Consider the following 10,280-nt stretch of genomic DNA (forward strand, 5'->3'; position numbering starts at 1 on the left):
CCCTGCCACAACTGATCAGGATCGTTATCCAGCTTCTGCAGACCTTGCTAATTATGTGATCATTTGAATCAGGTGTGTTGCAGCAGGCAGAGATGGAAAACAAGCAGGCCCTTGAGGAACAGGATTGAAGACCCCTGGTTTAACTCATTACATTCAATTTCATTGTTATTAGTTTATTATTTTATTGTTCTTACTAAAAATTAATTTCCCCGGTGTTTATCGGAGCGCTGCAACAGATTAATAACATTTCCACTGGTTTCAAAGATGATTTGAGATACGATTGTTTTGATTCCCCGGCGTGGTCACAAAACACATTAAGCTTGTAAGTCAAGGCACCACTAGATAGTTATTCGGGAGTAGTGAAGGAGTGAATGATTCAGAGCACAGCCTCAGATTCAGTGGTCGTTTTATGTGGTACAGCAGTGATGCTGCACAATCAGTGGTGCTTAGAGTACAGCTGAAGAATCACCAAAGTCAAGTCATAGTTTGTTTTAAATATACAAAATCCACTTCAATCAAATTTGTACAGTCTGAGAAAAACAAAAACAGTTCAGTGCTTTGGAGAAAAGTCCAGTCTTTTTTTTTTTTTACTCGATTTTAGTTGCCATTTTTGCCCCCCCTGTCTTGTTCCATTTGGGGATCCTAACAATCAGCACACCCACCGCCGCAAGAGCCAGCAGCACCCCCAGACTGGGGGGGCCGCAGGGACTGAACTCCTGGGTGATGCCCGAAAGCAGAGGGGCCAGCACGCGGCCCACTGCCGTCACCGACTGTCCGGCGCCGATCAGAGTCCCGCTGGCCTGCGCCCCTCCTCTCCGCAGCTCCAGGTCGGTGATGCTGGTGCGCCCGATCGTGGTGGAGATGGCGAAGAAGGTGGAGGTGAGCAGCACCTGCCACACGCCCTGCGCGGCGGCATACAGCGAGATGAGCAGGCACGTCAGGAGCGTGGAGTGCAGCAGCAGGGCGGCCATGTTGTTGCCGTACAGCTGGGTGACGGGTCCCACCAGGAAGCCGGCCAGCGCGCCCAGAGTGCTGCTGTAGCTGATGAGGTAGCCCGTCGTCTTGGGCTTGAGAGAGAAGCGCTCCTCCATGGCCAGCGAGAAGTTGCTGTAGTACAGCATGATGGCCACGGCCATCAGCAGGCGCACCAGGAACAGGTCCCACATGTCGGACGAGGCCACCATTCGGATCCTGGAGCCCACCGAGGACAGCTGTCGCCAGGCGGGCGGAGGCGGGGACGGCCGCGTCGTCGGGGACGGCCGCGTCGTCGGGACATCCCGGTCCGGGTCGGTCCGTGCTGGGGCGTGGCTCTTAGCGGAACAACCATTGCTGACTGATTTGCAAGCGTTATTGGTGCCGTTACAGTGGAGGAGTATGTCGCCCCATGGAAGCAGCCAGACCAGACCTGCAATGAGACGAATGAAACTTTTACTACCAAGAACTCCCTTTAGCTGGAACGCAAAGTTTCTTTGGCTTGTTGGTGGAGAAAGGGCGTATGTGATATTGCATGGATAGAAAATCCCAGAGGGAATTTTGAATTTTGAATTTGAGCCTGCTGACTCTTGCATGTCCAAAAGTGGTATTTGTGAAGGCCTCAAGACGAGAACTTACCTTGGAGAGCTTTTTTTTTACCCTTTGTCACAAGGAAAAGGAAAAGTCTTTCAATAGTCTAATTTCAATGAGGACAGAAGGTATGCGTTTAAAAAAAAATCTTTTTCGGCTTTTATTTTTAAAACATGAAAACATTTAGGAATGGGAATGAGCTGAAATGTATAATAAAATGGAATTTCGGCCTTTTATTTTGAAAGTTTTCTGAATGGGAATGATCTGAACAGACTGAAGTTGGAATGGCTTGAAAGTAGGCCCCAACTGATTTTTTTGAGGCAAATGCTGATTCCGATATTTGGTAGGCATTTAAATAATAAAATAACTTATTTTCGGCCCCTTAACGTTTACAACAACGATAGGCAACTGACTAGATAAAAGTTGGAAGGTTTGAATTGGTCAAAACATTTATAAATTATACATAAAAAAAACAACATCTTAATTTTAACCTTTTATTTTCTAATAAATTTGGAATAGCAATGAGAAGAACAGTTTGAAGTTGGAACGGTTTGAATCAGTCAAAAAATGTGAAAATTATAGTCAAATGCGGGAAAAAAAATCTTCATTTTGGCCTTTTATTTTGAAATATATTTGGAATTTGAATGAGCTGAACAGTTGTGCTTGGTATGATTTGAATCGATCCAAATATGCGTCAATCTTATTTTTGAAAGATTTTAGAGCTTAAAACATGAGCAAAAAGCTGAAAGGTGCTCAGTATGCGCTATAAATCTTCATACGTTCACCCACCCGCATTGATGAGAAAGATGGTGGCACAGGCGAAGGCGGAGGTGTAGAATCCGCCCTCGTGCTCCGTCAGGTATCCGCCCACCACGGGACCCAGAATGAAGCCCACGCTGGAGGCGGCGTTGAAGTGTCCCATCACCAGAGGGCGCTCTGCTTCGGACACCAGGTCGGACAGCAGGGCTCTGCAGATGGACAGGGAGTGCTTGAACAGTCCTGAGACGGGAGACAGTCGACAGGCCGGCAACATTAACAAACACACGTTGACGCTGTCGTTATCTTTCACTGCTTTGTTTGACTGGTTGTGACCGCAACTCCCTGCCTCCTTCGCAAGTTGTGCTGACAAAAAATTTACATAAGTATAAACTTTGAATTAATCTAATTACGGTATTCATTTAAAAAAAAGTAATTTCAATGCTATGCTGTATTTTAAAACAATGACGTGTAAATAAATACTACTAATAATACTGTAATTTAAATGTTTAATACATAATACTGATATACTGTAGCTGAAACAATAATACCGGTAATAGCAACAAGTTAACACTAGTCAACTTCTTTTTTTTACTACTGTATAGCTTTTAATCAAAGATGCAAGTAAACTTTTCTAGATTAATTTGTTGCAGTGATTCTGAACCTGCCCTTGTTTTTTTTCTCTAACACATCAGGTTTTCATAATAACAAACATAATCATAATTAATAAATTAATAAGTTATATACTAGTATGAACTCAGGGTTAGCTTCAGCAACAGGTGGATTTTTAAATGTCATAGCTATTAATGACAAGGTGGTAAAATGGTAAAATTCATATTGTGCAAGGTTTTATAGGTCAGACTTAGAAAAAAAAAAAATCTCAAAAACCTGATGTGCTATAAAAAAAAAAAGTAAAGATTTTTTTTAATTATCGTCGAAAATATATTTAGGGTAGGACACAAAGCCATCTCTGATTTTGCTGTTGAAAAGTATAACCATCATCATCATCATCATCATCATCATCCATATCCAGTTTCCATTATTCCCCCACTATGATTTAAGAAGGTAGCAAACAGACAAATATCAATAAACAACACATTTTTCTACATCTTTCTGCAAGTGTTAACATTTTACTTCAACAACATTCCAAGGAAATCACAATGCCCCACCAGTGGTGACCTTTGAAAAAAAAAAAATGTGATGTGCTCCGTTTTTCCTCCTGTTTTTCATGGGCTGAACTGAAAGATGTTTTTCTGTGTTCGCAAAAGGTCTGTTTCGCTCAAATATTGTTCACAAATATTTCTAAATCCGTTGTGAGCACTTCTCCTTTGCCAAGATAATCCATCCACCTCATAGGCGTGTCAAATGAAGATGCTGGTTAGACAGCGTGATTGTTGCACAGGTGTGCCTTAGGCTGGACACAATAAAAGGCCATAGAACAATGTCTTTATTTTTTTTATTTTTTTTTAAATAAAAGGCTCATTTGACACTTTTAGAGGAATTCAAAGAGTAAGAAGCCAATTATGAAAGTAAACTACTGCAGTCCAATTGTCTTCTCCTACTTCTTTCCTCAGGAGCTACAAAGGAAACTGGCTTTGGAGAATAGATGGTTGGGGACTAGATGTGAGTACTTTATCATCAATTAAAACACACAGCTCAAATGTAAATGTGTAAGTGATGTGTAAATTCTCAAGGCTAGTCACTCACCCACGGGGATGCGCGAGAGAACGAACAAAGCGATGCTGGTGGACATTCCCAGCAGGCCGTAGCCGAAAGCGCTCAGCAGCAAGCAGGTCAGCAGAGAGTGACGACGGCCCACCACGTCACTCCAGCTGCCCTGAAAACCGCCAACAGACGCACAAAACAAAACATCAAACACACGCTCACAGGACACTTCATTAGGTACAACTGCACAACCCACTGTAGATGTCTATTCATGAACTCGATTGACAATGGGAGGAAAACATTTTTGCAACAATCATGCAGCAGCAAGCAATGTTAGCAGTGAATTACGACATATCAGGTAAAAGTGAAGTGAATAGTTTAGAAGTGCTGACGTTTTGAAAAATAATCAAATTACAATTTTTTTTTCCATCAAAATTGTGATTGCGATTTTCAGGGTCCTCTTCCCATGTATTTTTTTTTTAACAAACTCAAGCAATAAATTAACCTGTATTACAATAAACAATATCAGATTTATTATACGTAATGTTTTGGGGTTATAGGTTAAGCTTACTACAAAATAAAGGGAAATCAAATATGAATTTATACAGAAGGAATGCATTTTATTTATCTACTTCAATTAACTTGCTAAACACTTTGAATTAGTCTTTCAAGTGTTTGCTATGACAGTGTCACAAAATCTACCAAATATACATACATAAATAACTGTATATATACTTTTCATAAATAATGTATGTAAATACCTTTTTATTTTTATTTTTCAAATTTGCAGCGTTCGCAATTTCATTGCAACGTTGATTTAAATTTCAATTAATTGTTCAGCCCTAAGTGGATGACACCTCCAGCGACAAATTGGGACACGGAGTCAATTACAGGGACTATATTTATCAAGGCAGCGTTTTGATAATCACTCTTTCATTGCATCTCAAAGATAGCTGTTCCTAACGTAGGGTCTGGTAAATTGTTTAAGGCGGAATTGAGACACAAATAGTGGAGACTCTGTATTTGTTATTAAGGCAACAGCACAGACAGTTGTATTCAATTTCCACCCCATCTCAAACACACACACGCACACACACACACACTCGCACGGACCAATAATTCAATTAGACCAGTTTGAGTTTGGCGTGTTCCACATGCAGGCTCTTGTAGACTTATCAAGATTCCGCTGCAGGGAGCAACAGACGCCTCCTTATCTGCCTAATTGGCCGCATGACCCGCCACAATTACGCCCAAGTCAGGAGCTGAGCAGAGGCCTGAGAATCTGCCATCAGATGGAATACTTAACTCAGTGGATTTTGTCAGGTTATACGTGCATTTTCTTCCTCAAGATGAGAAAATGGTGTACTGTATGCACCATTGCTGGAAGTGTGCTTGTGAGTGACCTTTGACCACTGAGTATTGTTGTCATGACATTCCACGGGCAACCATTTGGGACAAAAACTGCAGAGAAGCAGTCAAATCTCGATTTGGGCCAAAACAATATAAAAGTGGATGCTCACCACGACTGTGCTTGAGAACAACTGTAAGACGCCATATGTGGACCCTGCAAACAAAATAAAATAATAAGATTTAGTGGAATAAAATAAAATACAAAAGATAAAGAAAAGTTCTGTCAGGAAGTAGTTGGACAATGACACACGCAAAGTGACACAACGGGTAAAAGAAAAAGCAATGTTGGGGTGAAAACAAGGTGCAGGAAAAGCAAAATAAAATCATAAATTAAAAAAAGGAATATTAAAAAAGAGAAAATATAAATAAATATCTAAATAATACATATGGAATTTTACAATGTAATAGTAAAAAAGACGAAAGATGAAATAAAGTCAAATTTAAAATGAATGAGTATAATTAAAAAATATAAATAATAAATGAACAATATATGTGAAACTAAGTAGTGATGGACAAATGAAGCTTCATGAATATGAATATGTAATCATTTTTAACTCCGATAGATGGCATTCTTTGTTTCATGATTCAGTGGAAACGTAATACATTTCCATTGCACTAGCCTTTATCTTTAAAACAAGAACAGCATCGAGAGAAGTAAAAATTTCACAAGTGCTTCATGAAGCTTCATTTTCCCATCACTGGAAATAAGCCGACCGGGGTGGTGGTCCCTCTTTTTAAGAAGGGGGACCGGAGTGTGTGTTCCAATTACAGAGGAATCAGTGGACCAGCTCCACACGCTAAGCGGGGTCCTCGAGGGTGCATGGGAGTTCGCCCAACCAGTCCACATGTGTTTTGTGGACTTGGAGAAGACGTTCGACCGTGTCCCTCGGGGAGTTGTGTGGGGTGCTTCGGGAGTACGGGGTACCGAGCCCCCTGATAAGGCCTGTTCGGTCCCTGTACCACCGATGTCAGAGTTTGGTTGAATGAAAATCAGCACCTCCAAATCTGAGACCATGGTCCTCAGTCGGAAAAGGGTGGCGTGCCCTCTCCAGGTCGGGGATGAGATCCTGCCCCAAGTGGAGGAGTTCAAGTATCTTGGGGTCTTGTTCGCGAGTGAGGGTCGGATGGGACGGGAGATCGACAGGCGCATCGGTGCAGCAGCTGCTGTGATGCGGACTCTGTATCGGTCTGTCGTGGTGAAGAAGGAGCTGAGCCGAAAGGCGAGGCTCTCGATTTACCGGTCGGTCTACATTCCTACTCTCACTTATGGTCATGAGCTGTGGGGCATTACCGCAATCCCTATAACAGCAGTTGTCGCTCGCGCAGGCGCGGGAGTAGAAAGAAGCCTAAAAAGAAGCCTTTCACCGACCGGTCCGGCCTGCCCAGCTCTGGGGACAGGACAGTCATGTGCAGACTTTTTATATCCACAGTACACCTGGACCAAAGTGCGTTTTGCCTTGTAAGTAAGATGAGTGGATTACAGTGAGTAATAGCAACGTCTTACCAACAATACCAGCAACGGTAGGACTTGCTCCGAGTGCTTTGACGTGGTGGCTCAGCAGCGGGATGATCATGCTCACCCCGAACAAGTCCTACAAAAACATATATATATATATATCTCAGTGAGTATTTTATTAATTTATTTTGTGTGGTTTTTTTGTGCGTGATGTCATCACAGAAGGTATCAGTGATGGCAAAGAGGAAATGTTATGTCATATGTGTTTTAGTCTTCAGGTGAAGAGACTCGAATCACTGGTACACAAAGTAATAATCTCTCGCATTCATCATCAGAGTAAGTAGAAATTAAATAATAGGTTTTAAAATACAGTGGTTAACTTTGACGTCCCCGGATCGAATCTTAGCACAAGCCATCGAGTGTGGAATTGGCATTTTCCAGTTTTGAGTTGGCGTTTCATTCCAGCTTCCTTCCAAGTCCCCAAAACATCCATTGATAAGGTTAATTGAAGAAACTAAATTGTCCTTATTAATAAATGTGAGTCTAAAATAGGGCCAGCCAGACCCATATTTATTTTTGGAGGCCGATGCTGATTGATATTTGGCAGGATACAGTTGCAATAACCTATTAATCGGCCGATTCATCAAAAAAATATATAATGAATGAAATTCTTATTATTTTTGGTGCCTTCATGCTTATAAGCAATAAAGCTGTGAATTACAAGGACAACATTTGACTGTTTTATAATATTTCGCAGGGTCCGACATACAAGAAGCCTTCTTTATATTCAGCGTCAATACTATATTATTTAAGCCTTAAGAAAATAATATTTCTGCGTAGTTAAATTTTTAGCATGTTATGTTTTTTTTCCCAGTATAAAAGCTATCTAAATATTTAACATTCGACATTTTCAGGACTTGTTCATACCAATCCTTATGGATGGATTTAATCTCACTTGCAAATAAATGTGCAGCGCAGTAAAAAAATCTATAATGATTGATCAATTGAAGTGGGTAATACTCAAAATATTGAAAATGTAATATTGAAAAGGCAATATTTGATTTCATCATATTTAAGTGATGAAAAGCTGGGCCAGCATGAATGTCAGTTGGCCAGAGACAGTCATGCTTATGTCCGTTGTCTGCTTTGCCATTTAGTATTTGCTTAAATTTATAACTGAGGGAAATATCAGGAAAGAAATATGGGCATTTTATTGGACACGGTGCTCGAGTGCTTAAGTTTTTTTTTTCCTCCACACATCTGACATTTGAAGAACGCTAAACCGTGACATTCTATTTCCATTATGAGAAAACGTGTTTCTAACTATGGACGAATTGGAGGTTAACCAGCAACCTGAAATAGCAAAAATCAAAAGTCAACGATCTGGGAAAGGAAGCTTGCCCTTCCTTGTTTTCATTCATACTTGTACAATGCTGAGATTGGAGCAGATTCTTAGCTGTTGCCAAACTCCTGATTGAAGCCTCATGGCAAGTCATTACGTCTTCTGACGGGACCGCTTAACTTTATTTGCCACCATTACCTTCCCCAGGGGCTTGTCTTATTCTTGCCACCTTTAATTAGATGAACGCAGGGTTAGCAGTGTTGGCACGTAAAAAGTTAGTCGTCATCCTAAAGAATGGGTATAATCACATTATGCCCTTAGGTTTGTGTAACACGGGGGGAAAGCTGCCTCATGCGGCAACACATTTTAGTGACAGGGATGCGTTTGAACAGGAGACCCTCAGAGTGCACTCTGTGTTGCCCTGGCAACCTGTAATGGTCACCTGTAACATCACCTGCATTGCTGCTTTAGGTTGGTCAAATTCACCAAAGGAAAATACTGTATAAGTATAGAATTCAGATGAGCATTACAATAAAAAAAAATAGTGCATTTAAGTGTGCTCATTGCTTTTTATTTGTTTTACCCCAATTTAACATAAACTACTTTTATCTGATTTACACACTTTAGTGTGCCTGCAAAAACCACAAAGCAATCAAGTGTGTCACTTTTCTCACCATGAAGCCAACCACATAGATAGCGTGAAGAATCCTCGTCCGTCCTCGAGGTTTCTGATACAAAGTGCTACATTTTTGGTTGTTCATCTTCCCTCTGTGACCGCACGCCTGCCGGCAACACGGAAGCGCACATCCGACTTGGGAAGCCAAGTTTCACGTCAAAGATTTGGCGGTTGTCCCTCAAAGGGGGTGACCAACAAACTATCCGGGTTGTATCTTCTTTAAAAAGAAATCCAGCGTGAAAAGAGGCGGAATTCAATACGTGGAAAATATGTACTCTTTCACCGAGATGGCGAAAGCGTCGTTGTTCGTGTTTTGTACAGGAAAAAATCCGAGTAGAACTATCCGACTACCCCGCGGTAACATGAATGGTTGGTTTAATCTCTTACGTCACGTCTAAAGCGGAAGTGAAGTGTTTTTGCTCGTAAACAAATTATGTAAAAAAAAAAAAAAAACACACTATATGTATTTTCAAAATCAATTAATCCTATTTTGAATGCTGAAATTCAAGGCATACGTGTCCCTGAGATCTTCAGGTTAAAACATGGACCTTACAAAAACATGAACTATGTATAATTACTTTGTTCATAAAATCAATTGCACTACCAATGCTGCCTTAAAAAAAATACGTCAACTACATAAATTTGTTATTTTCTTGTTTCATGTTGTTTTCCCTGATCAGATTTCATGCGTTTGCAGCTTCTGAGAACATAGCACCACCTGCTGGGCAAACAACGACAGTGCTGTGCAAAAATGCAGTCATACTACAGTGAGCATAAAGTATTACGTGTTAAGTGTGTACGTTCTTTTATTAATTTTAGTAAGCTACGTTTCATTTCTTTGCTTTTAAATGTCTTCAAATATTTTGTTGGTAAATATTTTCAAATTACTACACGAAGCTCACTGAGTTATCTGAAACGCACTATTTAAATTGAGCTGCCTTGTTTTGCCTAATGTGAGCTGACTAAATTTTCCCTATTAACATGGCTTTTCATATTCTACTGTATTACCAGAGGCAGCACGGTGAACAAGTGCTTAGCCGTTTCAAGTTTTACTCAGGTGTTCTGGCCTCCTCCAACTTTCAAATTACAGTTAATTAAAGACTAGAATTGTATAGCATAGTCAAAGTGTGCCCTGTGGTTGGCTGGCTTCCAGTCAAGGCCAGTGTACCCTGCGTCTCCTGACCCTTAAGACCCTAATGAGGATAAGCGATGTAGAAAATGGATGGATAGATGGATGGATTACCATACAACCTGGAAACTTGTGACTATGATGTGCGGCTAAACAATTGTTATGGGAAGACTGTTAACCAGTTGATCAGCTTTTGATCTTTCAGTCAGACATAACTGCAACAGCAAGTGTCGGGTGTGGTTAAGTCACATCAGTGTGTAAATTAGCCAAGCGGCTACATATA

The 10,280-nt window shown here is 40.8% G+C and overlaps 1 protein-coding gene across 1 annotated transcript; it reads right to left on the bottom strand.

Annotated features, from left to right (window-relative positions):
- Positions 1-389: 389 nt before the first annotated feature.
- slc67a2 (solute carrier family 67 member 2) lies at positions 390-9,215 on the bottom strand. Its single transcript, XM_086052502.1, has 6 exons — positions 8,867-9,215; positions 6,899-6,986; positions 5,505-5,548; positions 4,027-4,156; positions 2,353-2,562; positions 390-1,405 (listed from the first exon to the last, which is right to left on the bottom strand). The coding sequence occupies exons 1-6, from the start codon at positions 8,951-8,953 to the stop codon at positions 588-590; spliced, it is 1,377 nt and encodes a 458-aa protein (XP_085908628.1). The 5' UTR covers positions 8,954-9,215; the 3' UTR covers positions 390-587.
- Positions 9,216-10,280: the final 1,065 nt, after the last annotated feature.

The sequence above is a fragment of the Filicampus tigris genome, chromosome 14 (genome assembly GCF_054856515.1).
Source record: "Filicampus tigris isolate MCC_2025a chromosome 14, RoL_Ftig_1.0, whole genome shotgun sequence".
NCBI classification, from domain to species: domain Eukaryota; kingdom Metazoa; phylum Chordata; class Actinopteri; order Syngnathiformes; family Syngnathidae; genus Filicampus; species Filicampus tigris.